Below are 26,913 nucleotides of genomic sequence, written 5' to 3' on the forward strand. Positions count from 1 at the left end.
TCCTATCTTAAGATTTTTTTAAATTCTCGTATATTTTCTTCTAAAAGTTGTATAAAGTTTTCTTTCTATAATTAGGTCCAGTCAACCTGGAATTTATTTTTGTGCATGGTGTGAGATGAGATCTAATTTTATTTATTTCTACATAGATAATTGCCACTACACCAGTTATTGAAAGGTCCATCCTTTACCTACTCATTTATAATGTACCTCTGTCTTATGTCAAGTTTCCACACACTTGTGGATATGCTTCTAGGGTCTATAATCTATTCTACTGTTATCTTCAGGTATCCTTGCACCAGTTCCACTACTGTAACAACTAAAATTTTGATATCTGGTAGAAGTAGTGCCTTCTTTGTTGTTCTTCAGAATTATCTTAGCTCTTCTTGGCCCTTTACTCTTTCTTATTAATTTTATAATCAGATTATAAAATAAAAACTTCTAGGGCTTTCAAATGGCACTACACTGAATTTAGACAAATTAGGGGTGAAATAACTGTGTAATGTTGAGTTTACCCATTCACGGACATGGTTTATCTTCCTGTTTACTCAAGCTTTTTTTTTTTTAATTTATTTATTTTTGGCTGCATTGGGTCTTTGTTGCTGTGTGTGGGCTTTTCTCTAGTTGTGGCGAGCGGGGGCTACTCTTTGTTGTGGTGCATGGGCTTCTCATTGCAGTGGCTTCTCTTTTTGTGGAGCACGGGCTCTAGGCGCGCAGGCTTCAGTTGCTGTGGCACGTGGGCTCAGTAGCTGTGGCTCGCGGGCTCTAGAATGCAGGCTCAGTAGTTGTGGCACATGGGCCTAGTTGCTCCATGGCATGTGGGATGCTCCTGGACGAGGGCTCGAACCTGTGTCCCCTGCATTGGCAGGCGGATTCTTAACCACTGCACCACCAGGGAAGCCCTACTCAGGCATTCTTTTATATCCATTATATATTTCTTGCTCTTCTGTTAGAGTTGTTTCTAAATACCTTATAGATATTTTTATATTGTAAATGAAATAATTTTTCCTGTAGCATTTTTCTAATTGATTACTATTGATACAAGAATGCAATGTTAGTGTTTCTCTTCTTTTGGCAACGCTGGTGAATAATCTTATTTTTAATGACTGATCTGAAGAGTTCTTGAATTTTTTATGCAATCATATGGAAATAAGGGAAGTTTCCTTTTGCTTCCTTTCAACCTCTTACTTATCACGTTTTTTTCCCTTAACTTCCTGCAATGACTAGTACCTACGGCACAACTGAACAAAAAATTGCTTAGAGGGTATTCTTGTTTTGTTTTCGCCTTTCAACAGTAATCCCTTTGAAACGTCAGAATTAATCATGATGTCTGGCATAGGTTGTTATCAACTCGAGAGTTTTTTGTTGTTTTGTTCATGAAGGAGTTTTATCAAATGCTTTTCCTGGGTCTATCACTGCCTATGAAATGACTGCCTATCACTCTGAATTACTTAAACTGTAGGTTGGGACCCACTCGATTGTGCTGACATAAATTTAATGTATTGGCAGACCAGAATTTTTTTTTAAAAGAAACAGAATATAACAGAGGGTACCAGACTACATCTGAAAATATAAGAAAGATATTGTTTGGTAAAACTTTTGTTTCAGTTGCTTACACAAACACGCATACATGTGCTCTGAGTAAAATATGCTTCTTACTGTGGGTTATATAAAGAAAAACTACTGTTAAGGACTAACATTTTATTGTAAGGTTTTCTTAAAAATACAGAACACAATGCTTGGTTTTTGTTCATTTAAAAATACCTGGCTTTTCCTGATAGTAAATAATAATAATATTATTAAAATAATATTTTAATATTTTAAATATTAATGTTAAAATAATAAATCATAATCCCTTGATGGACAAAATGGCCCACATTCACAGAAACATCTGAAGTTACTAAAAAATAATAGAAGTAAATTAAGTATGAATTTCTGACAAGGATTCTTCTGCGAGAATAACTTTTGCAAAATTTTATACGTGTGTAATTTCTAAGGTAAGGGTATACAGCTTTCATCATACTTTCAAACTTGTCTGTGACCTTAACAATCGACAGAACCTCTACTCCAAAAAGTTCAATGTTAGTTTATATTTCTAAACTCAGTAGGTAACTTGGTATTTGCATTACTCATATCACATTTTCTGTACTTTTGTACTGAGTCTGGCTAACTCACCTCTTAGCTGTTTATATTACCTCATATTTCGCTAACTGCCTAGCCTTGTCAGTGGTTAAAAAAGAAATATGCTCTTAAACTCCACCTCTACGTAACTGACCTCATTCAATGTTTTTCTTTGCCCATCACTCCCGAAACCTTCTTCTAGGACATTTTAAGATTGTTTCTTGTTTGTGACCTGAGGTAATACTGCTCACCTTATTCACTGGATTTATTTCTGGAAGATCTGTGGCCGCTTCCTGAGCATGCTGATTGTGATTTATCACCAGTGAGACTATTTAAAAGAAGGCAACTCCCAAAGAGGAGCTCTAACACGTTCTGCACAATAGCAGCACTGTTGGTGGAGGTGTCTAACCTGCCAAAGGGACCATTTACAGGACAACACTCATTTGGATGTAGTAATTTGAAATTTGGTTTTTAAAACTCAGTCCCTCTTGATATACCATGTATGCTGATGTCCTCTACGAAAGCCACTTTTCAGATAATTAATCATTACATAGACATTTTAGAGACCACAATATCCACTTTAGCAGTGATGCTGTCACAGGGTGCCAAATATTATAAGTCTAAAGAATACAGTATCACTGCTTCTAATTACGATTTTTAAAAACTCTTATTTCTATAAAGCTATGCTAATTCCCTGGCTGCTGCTAGATACATTAGAATGGTATCCAAACTGAAAGAAAGCTGTCTTTATAGTCTTTTTTTAAAAGTTCCCCAAATTAACTTATGTAATAAGCATAAATTTTAAGTACACTAAACAATCTATTATTTTTATGCTATTTCATAATCCCCAAAGCAGTATTTTAAAATCACAGCAACCTTTTTTTTTTTTTTGCGGTACACGGGCCTCTCACTGTTGTGGCCTCTCCCGTTGTGGAGCACAGGCTCTGGACGCACAGGCTCAGCGGCCATGGCTCATGGACCCAGCTGCTCCGCAGCATGTGGGAGCTTCCCGGACCGGGACACGAACCTGCGTCCCCTGCATTGGCAGGTGGACTCTCAACCACTGCGCCACCAGGGAAGCCCCCACAGCAACCTTTAACAATGATTACATCTGGTGAAGTGGTAATGGCCAGAGTAGATGAAGAAAAGGGCAACTTTTTGTTTTTTAAAAAAAATACTTTTGTATCATTTAAATATTTAAATTAAATGTACTTTTTAATGAAAAACTGAATAAAGAAAAAGGGTACAATTGTAAAATCAAGAATCTCTATGTTTATTTTATTCTACTCCCTGTTACTTCCCACCTCTAATCTCCTACCAGGATGTTGTAGCACTTTGAGAGCAGGGACCTTGTGTGTCTTCTATGGTCATACCCGGAGCAGACGCTATGCATCTATCTACCTGTAGATAGTAGAGGTGGAGGTGATGGGAGCAGGGGGGTTCAACAAGCCTTGAAGTGAGCATTCTATTTACTCAGAATAAAGAGATCTATTATCTCCTCCCTTTGAAATGCTGGTTAATATCTACTCACAGGGACTTCCCTGGTGGTCCAGTGGCTAAGACTCCAAGCTCCCAATGCAGGGGGCCCGGGTTCAATCCCTGGTCAGTGAACTAGATCCCACATGCCGCAACTAAGAGTTTGCATGCTGCAACTAAAAGATCCTGCATGCCGCAACCAAAGATCCCACATGCCACAACTAAAAGATCCCATGTGCTACAACTAAGACCCGACGCAGCCAAATAAATATTTTTTAAAAATATCTATTCACAGCTCTAACTGCTCTGTTCCTTAAACAGTCAGACCCCTATTTGTATGGGATGGCCAGAGTAACCTCTAGAGGGCTATATAACTGCTTATGTCACTGTTACTACAATTTTGAGAATATCATTCCACGTATTACGTACAAAGTCCAATGCCAGAATTGCTCTGGTGTACACCTGAAAATTACATTGTACATCAACTACACCTCAATTTAAAAAAATATCCAATGCCAAGGGCCCAACTCCTGTTGACATCCTTCTTTTTGAACTACTAGCCAAAATGTTACTCATCTGCTAAAGGAATTATTACCACTTCATTCTTACTATTTCTAAAATCTAAATTCAATTCTATCACCCTGTTATCCAACAAACTTGCTTCATATTTGGTCACTCTTCTTCTCAATAAACTATCACCTTCTCCATGAAGCTCACATACCTAAGTTTTAACCTCTTCTTAGGTCACGAATCACATATAGGTGCCTACATAGGGACCTGCCAGATAACATATGTGTAGGGGCATGGTTTAAGAAATACCAAGTAGTAACAATGATATAACAACCATTTATCAGCTCCAGACTCTGAGTTTATGAACAACAGGGTAGGTGGGAACAAGGAGTTCTGCAATCTTCTATCCTGAACTGTAAAATACAATACTGGGCAAAGGGGCCATGGTTTAAATGAGGTCAAGGAGAATGGATGCATTAGAGCCGCAGCTGACAAACCTGTTCCAAATTTGCTGAAGGGGTGTTTGGGATTCCCTGTAGCTTTTTCCAACTGAAAGAGTCTCCAAGCATCGTTCATCACATTCTTCTCATGTTCGGAATCAACTGCATTTACCTCTCTGTCTTTGCAACTCTCATCAAACAAAGGGCACAGGAAAAACTGTGCAAACCTAAGGGTAAGAAACATAATTAACAACTTGAAAGCTGTTACTTTAAGTGGCCTTTTAAAAATATGTTTAAAAAAATATGTTTGAAAGATAGGAAATATGAATCCTACAGAATAAGAAAAAACTACCATTCCTACTTAGAAAAAAGGAATATAAAGTTCTAAGTAACAAAAAATATAATATCATACATATGTAAATTCAGAGAACTCTACACCAGATATGTTAAATAATTAGTGAAAATATAAAAAGATTAACACCTCTGATTCTGACAACTCCCATGTGTTGTTACCACACCACCAAGCAATTCTCCGACACCAGCTGGGTGGCCTAAAATTCAACTCAATACTGCTATCATCAGATCTCACAGGTCCTACAAGGCTGCCCCCAACTTCAAACACCAATTGCAAGTCCAGGTTGTCACCTGGGCTTCTGACCAACTGGCTGTAGATCAGAGGTTCCCACGACCTCCTCCTCGGGTTCGATTAATTTCCTAGATCAGCTTACAGGACCCAGAGAAATGTTTTACTTACTAAATCACTAGATTTATTATAAAAGGATATGATTCAGGAACAGCCAGATGAAAGAGATGCATAAGGCAAGGTATGTGGGAAGGGTATGGAGCTTCCATGCCCTCTAGGCAGGCCACCCTCCCCAAATCTCCATGTGTTCACCAACCTTTAAGTTCTCCAAACCTCGTCAGGATTGGCTAAATCACTGATCACTGGTGACTGAAGTCAATCTCCAGCCCCTGGACTGAAAGTTCCAACCCTTAATCACAGGGCTGGCTTCCCTGGCAACCAGCCCCCAACCTCAGATTATCAAGGGACTTCCTCAAAGTCACTTCATTAAAATAACAAAAAGTAACCTTTGGCTCTCATCACTTAGGAAATTCCAAGGGTTTTAGGAGCTATGGGCCAGGACCAGGGACAAAGGCCAAATATATATTTCTTATTATAAACCACAATACAACAACAACAAAAAGTCAGGGCAGACTTATGAGACAGAAGCAATGTATTTAAGATTTACAATTCGGCATGTCTATGAAAATCCCTGTTGTATATGCCCAATTCTCTAAGAAAGGAAAAGGCAGGTGATGGTTCTCAGGCAATAAATCTTAAATTTACAGTTTTAAGTGCAATTTCACTAAGACTCAGGCATTTTAGGACACACTAAGTGACCTATTTTTAAAAGGTTCTATCTGAATATTTTTCCTTCTTATAAAGAAAAGGAAACAAACTTTAATTAGTGGAAAAAATAATGGAGTGAAAAACCTATGACACAGTAGTTTGACTAAGACATAATTATGGGCTTTTATGAAATACTAAGAGAATTTTAAAAATTTAATAAGCAGTGGTTCAACAAATAACATGGCATGGAACTTTAACATAAGTAACCAATATGCTTTTCTTGAGGCTATTCTTTAATAGCAGTACCAAAGCTGAACTAAGATTCCTTTAGCTAATAAATTAACTCTCCTATATCAGGTTGCAATTTAAATCATGATTTCATATACTAATAAGTCTTCTTAAGAAACTTTAGACCCCATCTTATAAAAAAACAACGTCCAGAATTCAGATGAAGCCAAGAGAAGAGGCTCTGTCTGAATGCGACTACTACTCAGTGGGCCTAAGAGACTCCTGGGTTTATAAACATCTCATCAACTGCACCTCATCGTCCAGCCGTCAAAAAGACTGTTACCATTACTTGATATTATTTTAAGCACATAGTGAATACAATCCCGTGCTAAGTACTTTATGCATACCAATCCAAAGGGAAACTCCATCTATCCGGAGCCTATAATCAAAGATATATGGAAACAGATAGTTCTAGACATATAACCACTTTTACCTACCTCAATTCAGGCTGGGGAAAGTGCCTAATAGCTACATACCATAGTTGGACAAGTCCACATAAAGGGTCATGATTCTGACACAGTATAATCAATATCTTTGAAAGATACTCTATATAAGTGGTTTTTAAACTCTGATCCAAGTAACAGACATCCTCCATCAAACAGAGATCTATTATATGAACATCTGCTGAAGCATTTGTAAAGCAGGAAATTAAATTCAGTGTATGATCCCAGGGAACTCATTAATGGAAGTCTTCTGGGAATACATACAAAAGATGATTACACCTCAAAGCTGCTGCCTGAAGACTGAAACATAAGCTAGAATAAATAAGAAACAGGCTATTCTGACCCAGTCCTGTATCCTGAACCCATGCCCTTATTCTGTTAATGTTCTTTGTGCTACAGAATAAATTCAAACTATTAGGTTTGAAAAAAAATTACTATTAATATAAGTAAGCAGTTAAAGCTGAGAATTACTAAAACTGTGAAGTCAAACTTCATTATAGACCTAGACCCATCAAAAGGCTGCAGAATTACATCTTCTTGGTAACACAGAAAACTAAAAATTCACCACAGGATAAATTACACTTTGAACAATGAATCAAATCACTGATATGATAAAAAATTATATACTGTTAGCTGTATAGAAAATTGACCAAGAAATTAAAATAGCCTAATGGAGCTTGCTCCAGAAAATACTTTCACAAAATGTCCCCAGGGCTGAAACAGCAGGTCAAAACATTCTGTATCCACTAAGTATCCTTGAGGATTGAGGAACTAAAGTAGAACAGAATATTTAAATTCTAGCATTCTGGAACAGGAGATGGTTGAAAGGAGATCCATGACGTCACTACAGTTTATTCTTCATCACATGCTTCATATGTAATACCAGTTAGAATGGGAAGGCCTGGTGAGAATTTTATAAGTCAATAAAATATTTTGTAGGCTTAAAGTCTGGTTTAAAGTCATGCCATTATTTTTCCTCTACCACAAAGTAAATATATGACATCATTCATTATTTTCTTTTTTATAAAATCCAGAGGGGGAAAATACTGGTTAAAATATCTTTTGTTAAGCTATAAAGCTGTGAAGACATCTTTGTAAAAATATTAATTATTATTATTAACATGATAAGTGAACACAGGTGGATAATTCATAGGGTATTTTCAGCATTACCTGTCTAGGGCACCTTCTAGGTGTTCATGAGAAACATCAAAATAGTAATTGGTATGCTCTCCACTAGTAAAGGCATTTGAACTTCCTGCATGCTCACTGAGAAACTGGCTGTATTCATTTTCCTTAGGGTATTTCTTTGTTCCTAAAAATAGCATATGTTCACAAAAATGACTTAAGCCAGCAATATTTGCAGGATCTGACAAGGAACCTGAAAGAGAAGAGAAAATATATATATATAATAAATCATTTTTTTATATGTTGAACGCTATGGAGTACAGATGAATCACAGATGATTTGGAACTTCTGTTAGCATGATAACTCCAACCACAGTCAGAGAAAGTTAAGCATAGGCTACTCTAAATGGTGCAGTTTAGATTCAAGCCCCAGCTTTTGACATCAGTTAGTTGGTGGCCCTGGGCAGATACTTAACTCCTCTGGACATTAGCTTCCTCACACATCACACTAAGAGGAAGAGTTGAATTCACTGTTTTAAAGAGCTAGAAACTTTCTAGCTCTTATATTTTATTGCAGGAGACAATATAGCATAGTGCTAAGAGCATAAGTTTGGGGGTTAGCAGCTCTACTAGCTGTAAAACTTTAAGCAAAATATTTTGCTTCAGTCACTTTTTTTTTTTTAAATTTGTTTATTTATTTATTTTTGGCTGCACTGGGTCTTTGTTGCTGGGCGCGGGCTTTCTCTAGTTGCGGTGAGTGGGGGCTACTCTTCGTTGTGGTGTGCAGGCTTCTCATTGCGGTGGCTTATCTTGTTGCGGAGCACGGGCTCTAGGCACGCGGGCTTCAGTAGTTGTGGCTCGTGGGCTCTGAAGTGCAGGCTCAGTAGTTGTGGCGCACGGGCTTTGTTGCTCCGCATCATGTGTGATCTTCCCGGACCAGGTCTCAAACCCCTGTCCTCTGCATTGGCAGGCAGATTCTTAACCACTGCACCACCAGTGAAGCCCTCAGTCACTTTTTGTATACATAGCTTACTTAGAGAGTTGTGCAACTACAAATTAGACGATAATTTGCAAAGCACACTGAGCTGTGCTTGGCAATAATTATTTGTTCAACTTATGATGGTTATTATCTTATTTTCCCAATTCTAAAATGCCATTGAATTAAATAAAAGCTTTTCAGAGAGGAAAAAATAACTAAATGTACATATAAATAAGAAATAACTTGATTAAAGCAGTATTAAATGTGGAAGAAATGTGCACACAAGAATTTAGGAAATATGGTATTCCCTAGTATATCAAAAGTTTATAAAGTAAAGGCATTAGAACTGTCACTGTTTTAAAGGATGGGAATGAATTTCCTTGCTGCTAGGTCACCTTAGCTGGGAACCTAACAAGATACTTTTGGTAAATGTAAGGCGATTTAACTTAGACAACTGTAGATTACCAACAGCTGTACAGGACTACTGTACAAAGTAAGGTACATTGAACTGGTAACTACCAGGTCTCCATTTGCACAAATATGGAGAGTTCTAATAATTGTCAACATTAGGTCAATGAAACTGAACAAAGCTTAATTCATAATTTTAAACTGTACCTATGTGTACATCAAGTGCTGCTGATGATTTATCTGTTGTGGGATCACTGATGAGAAGTACTTTGATCCCATTGGCCAGCTCTAGTCCACGGTATTCTCGCTTGTCTTCAGGAGATTTGATGATATGATTTCCTACTCTCTTGATAGCTGGATTATTCATTTTGCTGTAAGTCTTTTTTTGGAAACTGAAAAGAAATAAATTATTAATTGTTGGATTGTGCTTTTTTCTTTTAATGAACAAAGAGTAACAAGCAAAACCATATAATAAATATATCATCAGATTAAAAAATGTGTACAATCAAGTACAACTGACATACAATATTAGTTTCAGGTGTACAGCACAGTGATTCATCATAAACTGATCACCACAATAAGTCTAGTAACCATCTGTCACCATACAAAGTTCTTAAAATATTATTGACTATATTCCCTACATCCCCATTGACTTATTTATTTTATAACTGGAAATTTATACCTCTTAATCACCTTCACCTATTTTGCCCAACCCCCCCCTCCATCCTCCCCTCTAGCAACCAACAATTTTTCCTCTGTATCTATGAGTCTGTTTCTGTTTTGTTTGTTCACTTATTTCGTTTTTTAGATTCCACATATAAGTGAAATCAAACGATATTTGTCTTTCTCTGTCTGACTTATTTCACTTAGCATAATACCCCTCTAGGTCCATCCGTGCTGTTCCAAATGGCAAGATTTCATTATTTTCATGGCTGAGTAATATTCCTGTGTGTGTATATGTGTGTGTGTGTGAGGTATGGTACACAAACACACAGACACACACACAGACACACACACACTGGAATATTACTCAGCCATGAGAAATAATGAAATCTTGCTATTCGCCATTCATCCATATCTTGGCTACTATAAATAATGCTGCAATGAACAAAGGTCTGCCTGTATTTTTCAAATTAGTGTTCTCATACTTTCTGGATAAATACCCAGAAGTGGAACTGCTGGATTGTACGGTAGTCCTATTTTTAATTTTTTGAGGAAACTTCATACAACTGGTGCATTGCATGAAGTCCACCAATAATGCACAAGGGTTCCCTTTTCTCCATGTCCTTGTCAACACTTAATTTGTTGTCATTTTTTTTTTCACATTTCTTTGGACCTGTCTTGTGATAATTGGCAATTGGCACTTCTTGCTTACATTGATTTGTTAATATTTCTGATTTCACGGCTTCACATCTCAATATTCACTTATAAATTCATATTCCAAAAGTTACACTAAGATTCAGAAAGATCCAAATATAAAATGAATAATTCAAGCTTTCAATACAGAAAAAGTCATGTTCACATTGGTTTTTTTTTTTTAATTTAAAGTAACAATGGTCCTTAATTGTTGTCTTTTTGGTAACAGCCATTCTGACAGGTGTGGGGTGGTTTTGATTTGCATTTCCCTGATGTAGTGATGTTGAGCATCTGTTCATGTGTCTGCTGACCATGTGTATGTCTTCCATGGATAAATGTATATTCATTTTTTAAATGTCCATTTTTTAAATCAGATTGTTTTTGATATTGAGTTGTGTGAGTTCTCTATATATTTTGGATATTAACCCTTCATCAAATATATCATTTGCAAATATCTTCTACCATTCAGTAGATTGTCTTTTCATTTTGTTGATGGTTTCCCAGCTTTTTAGTTTGATGTAGTCCCATTTGTTTATTTTTGCCTGAGGAGATACATCCAAAAAAATATTGCTAAGAACGATGTCAAAAAGCATACTGCCTATGTTTTCTTCTAGGAGTTTTATGGTTTCAGGCCTTACATTTAAGTCTTTAATCCATTTTATTTTTGTATATGGTATAGGAAAGTGATTCAGTTTTCCCAGCATCACTTGCTGATGAGAATGTCTTTTCCCCAATGTATGGTCTTGGCTCCTCTGTTGTAAATTAATTGACCCACATGTGAGTGGGTTTATTTCTAGGCTCTCTATTCTGTCCCATTGATCTATGCATCTGTTTTTGTGCCATATAGTTTTGATTACTATAGCTTTCTAGTATAGTTTGAAATCAGGAAGCATGATAACTCCAACTTTGTTTTTCTTTCTTAAGACTACTTTGGCTATCAAGGGCCTTTTGCAGTTCCATATGAATTTTAGGATTATTTGTTCCGTTCTGTGAAAAATGTCATTAGTATTTTCACAGGGATTGCACTGAATCTATAGATTGCTTTGGGTAATGTGTACATTTTACCAATATTAATTCTCCTATCCATGAACATAATATAATCTTTCCATTTATTTGTGTCATCTTCAATTTCTTTCATCAATGTCTCATAGTTTTCAGAGTTCAGGTCTTTCATCTCCTTGATTAAATTTATTCCTAGGTATTTTACTCTTTTTGATGCAAATGTAAATGGGATTATTTCCTTCATTTCTCCTTCTGAAAGTCTGTTATTACTATACAGAAACACAACAGATTTCTGTATACTGATTTTGAATCCCACAATTTCACTGAATTCATTTATTAGTTCTAAGTTATTTTGGAGGAGTCTTTAAGGTTTTCTATATACAGTAGCATGTCATCTGAAAATAGTAATCCATTACTATGTTGAATAAAAGTGGTGAGGGTGGGCATTCTTGTCCTGTTCCTGATCTTAGAGGAATAGCGTTCAGCTTTTCACCATTGAGTATTATGTTAGTTGTGAGTCTGTCATATATGGCCTTTATTATGTTGAGGTTATATTTCTTCTATACTCACTTTGTTGACAGTTTTTTCTTTCTTTTTTTTTTTTTTTGCTGTACGTGGGCCTCTCACTGCTGTGGCCTCTCCCGTTGTGGAGCACAGTCTCCAGACATGCAGGCTCAGCGGCCACGGCCCACGGGCCCAGCTGCTCCGCGGCATGCGGGATCCTCCCAGACCAGGGCACGAAGCTGCGTCCCCTGCATTGGCAGGTGGACTCTCAACCACTGTGCCACCAGGGAAGCCCCTGACAGTTTTTTTCATAAATCGATGTTGAATTTTGTCAAATGGTATTTCTGCATCTGTTGGGATGATCATATGATTTTTATCCTTCGTTTTGTTAATATGATGTTTCATGTTGATTGATTTGCAGATGTGGAACCATCCTTGAATTGCTGGAACAAATCCCACTTCATTGTGGTATACGACCCTTTTAATGTATTGTTGAATTTGGTTTCCTAATATTTTGCTAAGGATTTTTGCATCTTTGTTCATCAGGAACACTGTCATGTGATTTTCTTTTTTTTTTTATAGTGTCTGTATCTGGTTTTGGTATCAGGGTAACACTGCCCTTGTAGAATGATTTTTGAAGTGTTCCTTTTCCTCTTTAATTTTTTAGAATAGTTTGAGAAAGACAGATTGATATTAAGTCTTTTTTAAATGTTTGGTAGAGTTCACCTGTGAAGCTGGGTTCTGGACTTTTGTTTGGAACTTTTTGATTACTGATTCAATTTCATTACTAGTTATCTGTCTGTTCAGATTTTCTGTTTCTTCGTGATTCAGTCTCAGAAGATTGTATGTTTCTAGGAATTTATCGATTTCTTCTAGGTTGTCCAATTTTTTGGCAAGTAATTGTTTATCACAGACTCTTATGATCCGTTGCATTTCTGTGGTATCAGTTGTAACTTCTCTTTCATTTGTTTTTATTTATTTGGGTCCTCTCTTTATGAGTTTGGCTAAAGGTTTATCAATTTTGTTTATCTCTTCAAAGAATCAGCTTTTAGTTTCATTGTATTTTCTACTGTTCTTTAATCTCTATTTCATTTATTTCTGCTCTGATATTTTTTATTTCCTTCCTTCTACTAACTTTGGGCTCTATTTGTTCTTCTTTTTCTAGTTCCTTTAGGTGTAAGGTTAGATTATTTATTCGAGATTTTTGTTTCCTGAGGTAGGCCTGGATCGCTATAAACTTCTTGAAAATGCTTTTGCTGTGTTCCACTGATTTTGGAACACTGTATCTCCATTTTCATTTGTCTCAAGGTATTTTGTGATTTCCTCTTTGCTTTCTTCACGGGCCCACTGGTTGCTTAGCATCATGTTGTTTAGGCTCCATGTGTTCGTGTTTTTTCCATTTTTCTTGTAACTGATTTCTATTTTCATACCATTGTGGTCCAAAAAGATGCTTATTTAATTTCAGTGTTCTTAAATTTTCTGACTTGTTTTGTGGCTCAGATGTGATCTATCTGGGAGAATGTTCCATGTGCACTGGAAAAGAAGGTATATTCTGCTAGTTTGGGGTGAAATGTTCTATAGATATCTATTGAGTCCACTTGATATAATGTGTCATTTAAGGCCAATGTTTCCTTATTGATTTTCTCTCTGAATGATCTATCCATTGATGTAAGTGAGGCTTTAAAGTCCCCTACTATTATTGTATTACTGTCAATATCTCACTTTACATCTATTAATATTTGGTTTATGTATTTAGGTGCTCCTGAGTTGGGTGCACATTTACAAGTGTTATTATCTTCTTGTTGGATTGATCCCTTTATCATTATGTAATGCCTTTTTGTGTCTTCCGTGACAGTCTTTGTTTCAAAGTCTATTTTGTCTGATGTAAATATTGCTAACCCAGCTTTCCTTTCATTTCTATTTGCATAAAATACCTTTTTCCATCCCTTCACTTTCAGTCTGTGTGTATCTTTAAATCTGAAGTGAGTCTCTTACAGGCAGCATATAAATGGGTCTTTTTTTAATCCATTCAGCCACCCTATGTCTTTTGATTGGAGCATTTAGTTCACTTACATTTAATTACTTACAGGGATATACCTATTGCTATTTTGTTAATTGTTTTATGGTTGTTTTTACAATTCTTCTCTGTTTCTTTCTTATTCTCTTGTTCCTTCCTCTGTGCTCTGATGACTTTCTTTAGTGTTATGTTTGTATTCCTTTCTCTTTATTTTTTGTGTATCTGTTACAGGTTTTTGTTTGTAGTTACCATGAGGTTCATATAAAACAAATCTGAAAATCTGTTTTGCTAGTCCTCAGGTCATTCTCAGAGATAGTTGTCTATATGTAGTTATAGATTTGTTGTGTCCAGGGGAGGAGGTGAGCTCAGGATCTTCCTACTCCACCATTTTGATCCAGACTCTAGAGGAAACTTTTTATAGCCTATCTATAGTGCATAATCATTCCTCTCCTCCCTCTTAAGCATCATTCTTTCACAGAATGATAACAATATTGTTTCTGTGGAGCCATATTTGTACCTAGGAGAACACATCGATGGGGATTTGCAACAGGACTGGTTGTGCCATGAGTTGGTCAGTGTGCTGACCTAGAAGAGTTTTCAATATCAATAACTGCTTTCCCACATATTTCAGAGGTATCTACTAGAGTAAGGGAGGTGAGAAGTTGTGAAAGTATTATTATTGGGCCAAAACACTGCTCAAACTTATGATATTCAGAAATAAGGCAGATCTGGAACTGATGGGTCTGATATTCACATGCTCAAAACCTAGGAAACAACACCATTGAGGAAAAATCCTGTGAAGTCCTAATAAAAATAAGAGACCTGGGTTGTCCTATGAAGGCAGCAAAAGCAAAACACATAAAAACAAACAAACAAAAAGTTGGAAGGACCCCAAGAAACTTTTGTAATCTGGTGAAGAGCTGAATGTCTGAGTAGGAACAGTCCAATGATCTTAACAGAGATCCTTGATAATTTCTCTTACAAAGGACTTCACTTCCTCTGATAGTCCTCTCCTTTCTTCTCTAGGAAGGCTGGAGTTACACTGATGGGAAGGGACCCATCCCTTCACTGCACCTGTAAGTTGGTATGACTGCAGTGAAGGGATTTTCCAGATCTGCAGTATGTATGTTTTTGAGACTAAGAGCGAACGTTATTTTTGTCTATGTTGGGGACGGCTTAAGAGACAAAAACTGAACCTGCTATTATTAGTAGGTCAACATACTAATCGGGTAAAGCCAAAAACTTATCCGAAACTACAGAGAAAAAAATAAGCCTGTGCTAACACATCTGCTTTTTACCTGGAACACAAAAGAAGTGGATCTAACTGCTCTTTAAAGACTGACAGACATCCAGATTTCATGGTAAATCCAGATTTAATGGTAAATCAGATAAAATTTTTATTTTTCTGTGTTAAAATCTCTGGAGATTGGGACTTCCCTGGTGGCGCAGTGGTTAAGAATCAGCCTGCCAATGCAGGGGACACGAGTTCGCGCCCTGGTCCGGGAAGATCCCACATGCCAAGGAGCAACTAAGCCCATGCGCCACAACTACTGAGCCTGCACCCTAGAGCCCACGAGCCACAACTACTGAGCCTACATGCCTAGAGCCAGTGCTCCGCAACAAGAGAAGACACTGCAATGAGAAGCCCGCACACCGCAATGAAGAGTAGCCCCTGGTCGCTGCAACAAAAGAAAGTCCACACACAGCAACAAAGACCCAACGCAGCCAAAAATTAATTAATTATAAAAATTGGTACTGGAATGTGCCTATGTTTAAATAAAAAACTCTCTGGAGATTAAGAGAGGGAAAAATCCAGTTTGCTTCTATCAGAATATCTTTCTCTATGAAATCATCTGTAACTAGGCTTCTGGGTAACAACTGATTAACTAAAGAGGTTCACTCTTATAAAGAATGTCCCCTAACCTACTATATAGCACAGGGACCTATATTCAGTGTTTTGTAATAACCTATACGGGAAAAGAATCTGAAAAAGAAGAGATATATGTATATGTATAACTGAATCACTTTGCTGTATACCTGAAACTAACACAACATTGTAAATCAACTATACTCCAACATAAAATAAAAATTATAAAAAAATTGTCCCCTAGATCTTCTTTTGAGGAGAGTATTTGGAATTCTGGATATCAACACTATAGGTCATACTAAATGTGTAATACTTATTTTTTTAAAAAACACATAGTACTTTATAGTATTAATAATCTTGCCCTCTTATAGTAAAAACTAATTTCTTTAAAAATAAAGCATAAAATATAATACTAACATTTTGGAGCTGTAAGGTTACCATGGACAATTCAAAAGCAATTTGAAAGTGAAAAGGCATTATTATTGTTAAGAACTCCTTTCTATTTCATTAGCTATAAGCTACTTAAGTTCAATATCAAAGACAAATTAAAATATCTAAGTGGAAAGTCTTTAAATAGTGCTCTGTTGTTAAAAAAAAATTCTCAGGGTAATAAAAATGGTCTGTCTAAGCCTCCGAAGAAGGTCACAACAATAATAATCCTGGTTAAGGTATTTCCCAAAAGACAACCTGTTTGGACTGCAGCAAATGCCTTTGATACACAGCTGGCTTCAAAAGCTTTAGTTTGGGTTCAACATACATTACTATTTTAAAAATGAGTTCCAACCTAACAGCAAGATTAAGATTAAATAAGCCACTAGGTAGCCCCCATTAAGACCCCCAGCAAGAATGACAGCATTAAAAGGCAACATTAGGGCCTTCCCTGGTGGCACAGTGGTTAACAATCCACCTCCCAATACAGGGGACACGGGTTTGAGCCCTAGTCCAGGAAGATCCCACATGCCTTGGGGCAACTAAGTCCACGCGCCACAACTACTGAGCCTGTGCTCTAGAGCCCACGAGCCACAACTGCTAAGCCCACGTGCCACAGCTACCGAAGCCTGCGCGCCTAGAGCCCGTGCTCTGCAACGAGAAGCCACCGCAATGAGAAGCCCATGCACCACAACGAAGAGTAACCCCTGCTCGCCGGAACTAGAGAAAGCCCGCGCGCAGCAACGAAGACCCAACACAGACAAAAATAAATAAATAAATTTATTATTTTTTTTAAAAAGGCAACAGTAAAAAAAGCTCCATGTGTACCACAGAGGATGCCTAAGCTCCCTCCTGTAAGGCTCTACCAAGAGGGAGGGAGAAGGTTGGAATTCTCGTGATGGATTCCACTAAGTGGGAGCAAAAACCAAAGGCTATTTATTTTGGTTCCATTGCCATTGCTTATACCAACTCCCTCTACTGTTTGTCCCAGCTAGTTTGATCTAGGGGAACCAAGGGTTACAAATGATTAAAATGCAATGATGATGATGATGATGATGAAGCAAGCTCTAAAACTTCTGTTCAATCCACAACCATAGTCAGGAAATGAAATACAGCTCACTTTGGTGAGACAAACTGTCTTATTCTGTGGGAGGTGAAAAATTCATTATAATTAAGATAACCACCCTCAACTATATGCTACACTCTGTACTTTTTTCAGGGTTTAATTTCCCTTGTCCAGATTTTCATTTGCTTAGAGGAAAAAAAATGATCACAGTCCATCACAGGCATGTATATAACTCATGTGGACACTGAAGCTATGTCTGTTCAATATTTCTGGTGTGGTTAATAGTAAAGAGATGGATTTTTTTTTCTATGAATCAAACATAAAAATTAACCCAACTACTTTTAGACATCTGTACACCAGATCAAGGGCAGCTATAAATTTCTAAGCTGGCAATGCTCCCAAATCAAATATCGTGACTTCCTGAGGAAGTAAAAGCTAAAAGAAACAGTAGAGACGTTTTCAAACAAGACCCATCCCCAGCAATCCATATTCAATAGGTACAGTCTGCCTTTACCTACAGCACATCTATCAATGTCATACGACAATTTGATTCTCACCTTCTGGAGAACTGAAGTAAATGATCAGGAACTGCTCTGATGATGATGAATTTCTCAACAGCTTGCCTGTCTGAATTTATACTGATGAGATCACATGTCTACCCATCTCAGCTCCCTCATTAGCATTTTATTTATTGCAAATGTTCTCCAATATGCACCAAAGAGCAAGCAAGCAAGTAGTGACTTTTAGATGACAAGCTAGTGCTAACTGAAATGCTTTTCTGGACATCTATCTGATATTTTTAACCTGTCGAAGTCAAAATCTTGGAAGTAATACAGGGACATTATCATACAACTTCATAATTAGGCACAGAATTGTCAGTGTTTCACATTCTGATAAACTGGAGAGATGTTTAGCAATTACAGCATATCTTGTAATTTTGTTCATAATTTAAAACAGTGACTAAAATCACAGAAGGTAAAAGCTGGAAAAGCCATTAGATGTTATCTAGTCCTTTGTAGCTCTTGAACTGGCAGCACTAGCTCTTCTTGTAAGCTTGTTAAAAATGCAAAACATCAGAAACCACTAGAGACCTCCTAAGCCAGAACCTGCAGTTTTAACAAGATCCCCAGGTGAGCTAGTCCCCTCATCTTACTTATAAGAAAACTGAAGAGCACTTGTCCAAGATTATATAGTAAAAAGTTACAATTAGGACTTAGCTCTTAACTCCCAGTCCTGTCCACCTAAGCACCCTGATAGCCAAACAAACAGTTAAGGTCCAGACACCACACCACACATGTTGGCTACAAAGATGAATACACCAGAGCCCTTGCTCTTAAGGAACCCAGACTTATGACAAGAGATGAAAACAAGACATTATTTTTTAAGTGTGGTGACAAAGTTATCCCCAGGGAACTATGGGAGTAATAAAAGGGGCATCTAACTCAGTCCAGGAGGGGAGACAGGAAAGAGAGTAGGTGAGTAGAAGCATGCCAGATAGCAGGAAGGGGAGACCTGAGCAAAAGAATGGTGATGAAGAAAAAAATGTGAGGCATTCAGCGGAAAAACAAGAGCTTGATGTTAACAGAACTACAACCAGAACTTCCACTGAAAGATCATGGACTTTTATCTAGGCCTGCAAAAACAAATTCCCAAATAGATCAATTATAAATTCCTGTGCCAAGAGAAAAACTTTTACGCAAATAATCTTTTATTCAGATGACCCTTTACAGTCTTTTTTTCTCACGTCTCTAAGTGTTTCACAGCTGATTTAATAGAAGATTGAGCAAGTTTACTCTGCTGTTTGCTCCCTACCCACCCCCACAGCCCGAGACATATTTAAAGTTAGACCTGATCCATTTCTAATTTCTAAATGGATGACCTATAAACCTGAACAGGCAAATGATTGGGCTAATAGTCAAATTATAAATCAAAACCTCCCTTCTGTGGAATCCATCCATCCACTACCAAAACCATAGGCGGAAGTGAAGCTTACCTATGGCACTCCTGAATGTGGAGGAGGTACCCAGAGAGAAAACGCCTCAAATCAGAACCACTCCACAAACACCCTTTCTTCCCTGTACAAGGCAGAGGTGAGTAAAACAGAATAGTGGTGATATGAGCCCTCAGATGTCTCACTATAAGACCACATATTCCCCAATACTATTCATGTTACTTGACCTAAAAAATGACATGTCTCAGGGAACCATCTACCCCAGCGGTCCCCAACCTTTTTGGCACCAGGGACCAGTTTCGTGGAAAACAATTTTCTACAGACGGGGGTGGGGGTTGTGGGGGTAGGAATGGTTCAGGCGGTAATTCGAGCGATGGGGAGCAGCAGATGAACCTTTGCTGGCCCACTGCTCACCTCCTGCTGTGCGGCCCGGGTCCTAACAGGCCTTGGACTGGTACCGGTCCCCTGATCTACCCCATGGCTCTTCACTTACAGGACCAGTGTATCTCACTTCATGCGCCAGATAGATCATAAAGGTGGGTATAAACTAAAATCCTGTCAATTAAGTCTTACTTTCCCACGATGTGATGCTCTGTCTTTGTTCCAGGCAGCATGTCCCGCTGTTCTAACTCTCTGGAAAGGAGTTTACAATGAAAAAACAAACCCTTAAATGAACAAGGGTTATTTTAATTTAAAGGAATCCTACAGCAGTATTATTTTAGAGAAAAGAGCTTTTGCAAATTTTGTTTTAGCTTTGGTACATACATATCAATGGTTGTTCATTCCAAAAGTGACAAGCTTAGCTCTGAACAATTTATAGAGACCTTATGAAGGTTTAAACAAATTAACAAAACCTCCATTTTATACCTCTTGCCACAGTTAACTACAGGTTTCTTACAGTTGTAGTTTGGGGGCCGAGGGTGTTTCACAAGCATCCTTCTTCCACAGGTAACTTTCAGGCTGTTAGAAAATGTTGAGATAGATGCCACTGTAGAAAACTAATCCTAACAACCACTCATGGAGGGGATATGGGGATATGTGTATACGTATAGCTGATTCACTTTGCTGTACAGCAGAAACTAACAAAACATTGTAAAGCAATTATATCCCAATAAAGACATTTTTTTAAAAATCGCTCGCATTTTAAAAGTGTCATATGCTTTATAAACTGCTCATTGAATCTTTCCATTCTCCGTAAGTGGAAGGTCACAGCAGCTGTTCATGGCCATTCTCCTCAATCCCAGATGAGGAAACAAAAGCTCAGTGATTAAGTGACTTGTCCAAGGTCATTCACACAATTGATCTGTGGCAAAGCTGGGACTATAATGAGGAAGCGTGGGAAGGGGAGGAGCAGAAGGTGATGCTTAAGGAAATCACATATGGCTTTCTTCCCCAGCTCCCCGTTATCACCCCCTCAGCCCTTCCCTGACCCCATTCTCCTCCCTTACAATCCCAGATAATAAAAACAAGGAAATAAAAATTAAAATCGGTCAAAATCATGCTCTAAGGAGATTTTTCAGTTTTTCACTCATTCCTCCCTATATAAAATAGAGAGAGTAGTGGTAGGAGCCTGGAAGAATATTTCCAATCTGCCAAAGTAGTCCCTGGGCTGAGAACTATATTATCTACTTCACTAATAAAAAATAAAAAGGAAAATGTATGGTAGATTTAAATGTACAGCAGGTTTAAAGAGAGAATTGTCTCTCTGTACAGAACTGTCTCATGGATGAAAGGGAATATGAAAATAATATTACAGTAGACATGGTAAGATTATATGTGATTTTTCAGAAGCATACATTAAGCCATAGGAATAGGGGAAAGAAAGAGAAAGTCATATAATCATCTTGGTACGTGCAGAAAAAGTATTTAAATTCAATAACCATTCGTGTCTTTAAAAAAATGTCAGCAAACTAGAAATAGAAGAGAATTCCTTCATCTAGAAAAAACTACAAAAACCATGGCAATTGTTATACACAATGATAAAATAATGCATTCATTCTCCATCCCTACAAAAAAGATGCCACTATCACCTCTTCTATTAAACACTGTACTGGTAATTATGACCAGTCTGATAATGCAAGAAAAAAAAAAGATGAGAAAGGAAGGGGGAAAAAAACTAACATTACTCACAGGTGACATCACTGGGCACACAGAAAATCCCAAGAATCTACTGACAACTTCCACTTCTGCGTAGGATATAATAGGTCGTGGCAACCTGATTCAGCTTCAATAACTAGAAAAAGCCACAAAAAATTTAAAAATCACATTTTCATAGATGTTGGAGAGTTGTGGAAGCAATGAGGAGTGGATAAACTGGAATTCCAGAGGGGAGAGCCCTCTGAGGTGAGTGGATGATCATCACCTATTCTCTTCTCTGGAGGTATCTGCCAATTCTGGGTGCAGACTAAAGATCATACTTGACCCAAGAAGAAGGACTCTACTAAGGGAAGAGAAACAAATGAGGCTCTGGTGGGTGCATGAGCTTGGTTTGACAGATTAAAGCCCCAAGATGCCCCAAATTCACAGCTGAGTTTTGCCACAAGAGGTTTTCTGAGATACCACTACATACCAACCAGAATGGTTAAAATGAAAAGAATAAAAAACACCAGTGATAGAGAAGTCAGAGGGCAACCCAAACTCTCATACACTGCCGATGGGGATGCAAACTGGCACAACTATTTTCAAAAACTGGCAGTATATACATATGACCTAACAGTTCATGTATTAGCTATATACCCCATATAAATGCATTTATATGTTCACAGCAATACTATTCATAATAGCCAAAACTAGAAAAGATCAAATATCCATGAGCAATAAAAAGGTAAATACACTGTGATATATTCACACAATGGAATAGTATACGACAATGAAAATGAATAATCTAGAACAAAGAACAAAAATAAGGATGAATCTCATTAATGTAAGGTTGAGTGAAAGAAGTTAGATGCTAGAGTAAGTGGTTTTTCTCCCATTTAAATAAAGTGCAAGAATAAGTAAAATCAAGCTATGCTTTATGTCAGGATGGTGGTTACCCTTGGGGGTAGTGGGTAGTGAACAGAAGGATACTCACAGAAATGTTCAGTATGGTTATCTATGGATAGTAAACTATTAGTTGGTCTTTATTCTTTGTACTTTTCAGGTCAGTACAGAAAGAATCTTTGAAAAGATAAAACTTAATGGACTTGAACATACTAGTCTCTGCTTAGTAAATTTATGAGTCCAAAGTGAACTTTTTGTTACTGTTATTAACTTGCATCAGGAACATCACAATACAACAAGCTGATTAATAAAGAAAACACCTGAGCTCCATTTCCACTCACGGTTGCTGCTGACAACTTGGTTCCCTTAAGAAACTAGTTCGTTGGCTCACAACTTGGGCAACTTCCAAACAAATTTTTTTGAACTGTTTGTGATGTGAGGTAAAAGCTTTAAGCAGACAATGGAACAGAACCCACAGCCTAATTCCGGAACCTACTCTCTCAATTGCTGACCTAATGTGGTTTGGCCCAATGTTGCTGTCAATTTTAGGATTCATTTTGTTTCTTTCTACAAATAGCATAAGAATTTTAGGTAGTTTCGTAGGTAAGAGCCTAGATTCTGATGACTTTTTTTTTAATTGCAGATGCTATTCTATTTAGATACAGACTTTAAAAAAACTTACCTCTCAAGCCCCATCTAGGTGGCTGCCTACAACTCTGAAATTACACCCCTGTTGTTGCGTCCAAAAATAAAATACATAACACTTTCTTCTCCTCTTCATAGCAATGGTGGCATTGTTACTGTTATTAGTCCACATTTATTGAACGCTTAACTATATGATGGAGACATATACATTACATGCATTTCCTCATTTCATTCTCACCACAAACTTGTAAGGTAGATACTATTATTGTCCCCATTTTGCTGATGAGGGAAAAGGCTTGAACAGGGCAGTAATGATAACCAGGCCACACAGAGGTGAATGGCAGAGTCCAGGCGTTGTGGCTCCAGGATCCCAATAGCAATGCGAGCCAAAGAATAATTATCTGCATTCTTGTCTAGTCCCAAAAGGATCTGTATCAGGATGGACTCGTCCACAACACTATGACCAATCCATAAAAGCAACGTTCAAATATCCAAGACTATTAGGTAAAAGAGCAAACTCACTTTGTGTTGCCTCAGCAGGCAAAACTAAGTTTAGTGGTGGAAGGTGGAAGGACAGCTACTGATGCTTATGTAACCAATGAACAGTTAGAATAGTCGCCACTGACTAGGTCGTGTCAGAAGCACCTGACCACCTAGTATTAAAGTAGAGGCTTGAATACTATTCGTAATGTGATTCCCAAACTATTTTTTTAAAAAGAAAATATGCTTTCCTCTACTGAAATCTTATAGAACTGTAAATCATAAAACTAAACTACTCTGGTTCAAGAGGAGCAGAGGAAGTCAGAGTCCCCACCTCACCATCTCAGGGCCCCTCAGTGGCAGTGATACTGTCAAGCATTCCCAAGACTCCGACAGTACAGTTCAAAAGTTAATACAGAATCCCAACATGGATGAATCTTGAAGACGTTATGTTAAGTGAAGTAAACTAGTCACAAAAGCACAAAGACTGTTTGATTCCACTTATATGTGATATCTAGAGTAGTCAAATTCAGAGACAGAAAGTAGAAGGGTAGTTGCCAGGGGCTGAGGGGAAGGGGGAATGGGAAGTTACTGCTTGCCGGATACAGAGTTTCAGTTTGGGAAAATGAAAAAGTTCTGGAGATGGAAGGTGGTGATGGCTGTGCAACAATGTAATTACACTGATGTGATACAGTTAGTGCCACTGAACTGTACACTTAAAAATGGTTAAAATGGTAAACTTTACGTATATTTCACAATTAAAAACAATAAAAAACCATTAAAATCAGTCAGGATGTTAGTGTGCAAAATAAAATAAAAATACTAACAAAAGAAACAAACTGTATTAGAAATGAACATAATCATACTGAAGAGGGTGGGAAAGAAATGAACTAACTTGAGACTTCCCTGGTGGCTCAGTGGTTAAGAATCCGACTGCCAACACAGGGGACACGGATTTGAGCCCTAGTCCAGGAAGATCCCACATGCCGCGGAGCAACTAAGCCTGTGTGCTACAACTACTGAGCCTGAGCTCTAGAGCTCGCGAGTCGTAACTACTGAGCCTGCGTGATGCAACTACTGAGGCCCGCGCGCCTAGAGCCTGTGCTCCGCAACAACAGAAGCCACCACAAGAAGCCCGCGCACCACAATGAAGAGTAGCCCACGCTCACTGCACCTAGAGAATGCCCGCCTGCAGCAACGAAGACCCAATGCATCCAAAAATAAATAAAGTAATTTTTAAAAAAGACAGTGGGCTTCCCTAGTGGCGCAGTGGTTGAGAATCCACCTGCCAATGCAGAGGACATGGGTTCGTGCCCCGGTCCGGGAGGATCCCACGTGCTGCGGAGCGGCTGGGCCTGTGAGCCATGGCCCCTGAGCCTGCGAGTCTGGAGCCTGTGCTCTGCAACGGGAGAGGCCACAGCAGTGAGAGGCCCGCGTACCGCAAAAAAAAAAAAAAAGGTAACTTCTAAAGAAAAGACAGAAATGAACTAATTTTAACTGGAAAATAGTATTTTGACTGGATACAATAAAGACAGAAATTATTGTACATAAATGTTATGATATAGTTATCAAAAGTGTTTCTTACAGAGGTGTGGGCTAGCAATTATGAAAGCACTTTATATGTATACCAGAACTGATCAAATAAGTAAATAAATTGTAGATAATGAAATCCAGTGTACTCGTTGTTAGAGGAAGAAACTATAAATAGGGAAAAAGAAAAGACTAAAATAAGCTTTGTAATACTAAATTGGAATCAGAGATATCAATACAAACTCATGATTTGGAGTATATCTATCCAGATTTAGAAACATAAATATGTTTATGTGTGGGGGTAGCTAGACTATCCACTAAACGCAATGACACCTCAGTGACCGTAAGTACATCTAGTGCCCAGACTGTGATCCCTAAACCTCACCTTCCAATAAAAAGAATCAAGTAGTTGATTTCAGGGATAGGGCAAAGAAAATACGAAATGAGTCTGAAACACCTTATAGTGCCAGAAGTAAAGTAGTTCTCTAAAAAAGATGGGGGGCTTATTGAAAGTACACAGGAGCCAACCCAAAGGCGTTCCTAATGGCCAAAGCTAGAACAATTTGTTCAACACATAAATGATAGCAATGAATTTTAACCTGTCGAGTAAAATAAGTATCTGTGAATCCATACTGAAAGAAATAAGTAAATAAATAAACAAATGAGGGAGAAAAACAGTTCTCCCTCACAGAATTTCAATTAATAAATAAAGAGGGAAATAATCATCTTTAAGGGCAGTACTAACTGTTGCAGAGATCTACCAGTGGATGCTAAAAAGTAAGGTCAAAAAGGATTTGCACAGTCCCAAAGTATCTCCTCCAAGATATTTATCAACTACAAAGGTAAAGATATTAATTTCTTGTTCTTGATAATTATACAATGATTAAGTACAGGGGAAGTGTATTATTTCTGCAACTTTTCTGTAAGTCTAAAATTAGTTCAAAATAAGCTTTTTAAAAATTAAAAATACATCTGTATCCAGACCCTCTGTCCCCACCAAAAAAAAAAAGTTAATGCATTGGGATGTCTACACTACATTATAGAAGATGTGAAGAGCCAGGATTCTATGCTACTAGAAGGCCAAAGGTAGAAAAAAACAAAACTAAATTAAACTAAATAAATGTTTATTAAAGGTTTTCCTAAGAATATGGGCACATACATTTTTCGTTTTTCTTCTCCCGTATCCCAGGACCATCAAGCAAAAGTTCTCAGTACTGGGCATTTAAAGCACTTGTTTTATTTTTATTTCTTTTATTTTATAATTACTCATATAATAAAAGAAACAAAGTTATCTATGCTAGTTGTATATAGTTTTTTTTAAGTATGAGGAAATACAAATTACCTAGATTCCACCACCTAAAGATAAACACATTTTTAATGTACCTCCTTCTAGAAAATGTGCTTATATACTTTTCCCACATAAATGGTTACAAATTTAAGTCCAACAACCCACTCTGCACCTACGACTTCCTATTCAAACAGCACCTGTTTTACAGCCACCAACCAGAAAACCCCTAGGAAAAAAGACAAGATAGTGTTGTTTTTGAGGACATGGTTACCCAAACCCTTTTCCATCACTTTCTATTCCCTGAATTTTATAGACAACATACAAAGTTAGGCCTTGTACTCGGCTCTATTTACAAACTTTAGGGTATTTAAAATAAAGGCTAATGCAAATTTCAAAATATCCCCATTCCTGAGTGGGGTGAGGAGAGTAGAATTGCTCTTGGTGGCCCAGCATGGTAGTTGAGGCCCAAGCAGGGTTAAGGAGGCATGCATACTTTTGAGAAAACAGCCTCAAGCAGGGTGTCAAAGCTCTCTCAGAATAAAAAGGGCAATGACTCCTGGGGCAGCCCAACACAGGGTGACAGTGCCCAGGAAGCACCTCAAAGGGAAGGGGGCAGCAGCAATGATGAGATGTTGGTTACATCTAGCAGGATGGATTAA

General features: G+C 37.7%; 1 protein-coding gene across 5 annotated transcripts in view; it reads right to left on the reverse strand.

The window, feature by feature from the left end:
- Nucleotides 1-26,913, reverse strand: part of IDE (insulin degrading enzyme) — a 123,919-nt gene that overhangs the window by 67,244 nt on the left and 29,762 nt on the right. For 3 of the 5 annotated variants that reach the window (XM_032608287.1, XM_032608290.1, XM_032608285.1), the window contains exons 2-4: nt 9,345-9,529; nt 7,797-8,004; nt 4,602-4,771 (exon numbers count right to left, since the gene is read on the reverse strand). The exons of 1 other annotated variant lie outside the window; for it this stretch is intronic. In XM_032608287.1, the coding sequence (XP_032464178.1) occupies nt 4,602-4,771; nt 7,797-8,004; nt 9,345-9,504 (538 nt within the window). In that variant the 5' untranslated portion in view covers nt 9,505-9,529. The remainder of the gene's footprint in view (nt 1-4,601; nt 4,772-7,796; nt 8,005-9,344; nt 9,530-26,913) is intronic. One more of the 5 variants, XM_032608288.1, reaches the window with a different exon arrangement.

This window comes from Phocoena sinus, chromosome 16 (assembly GCF_008692025.1).
Source record: "Phocoena sinus isolate mPhoSin1 chromosome 16, mPhoSin1.pri, whole genome shotgun sequence".
NCBI lineage: Eukaryota > Metazoa > Chordata > Mammalia > Artiodactyla > Phocoenidae > Phocoena > Phocoena sinus.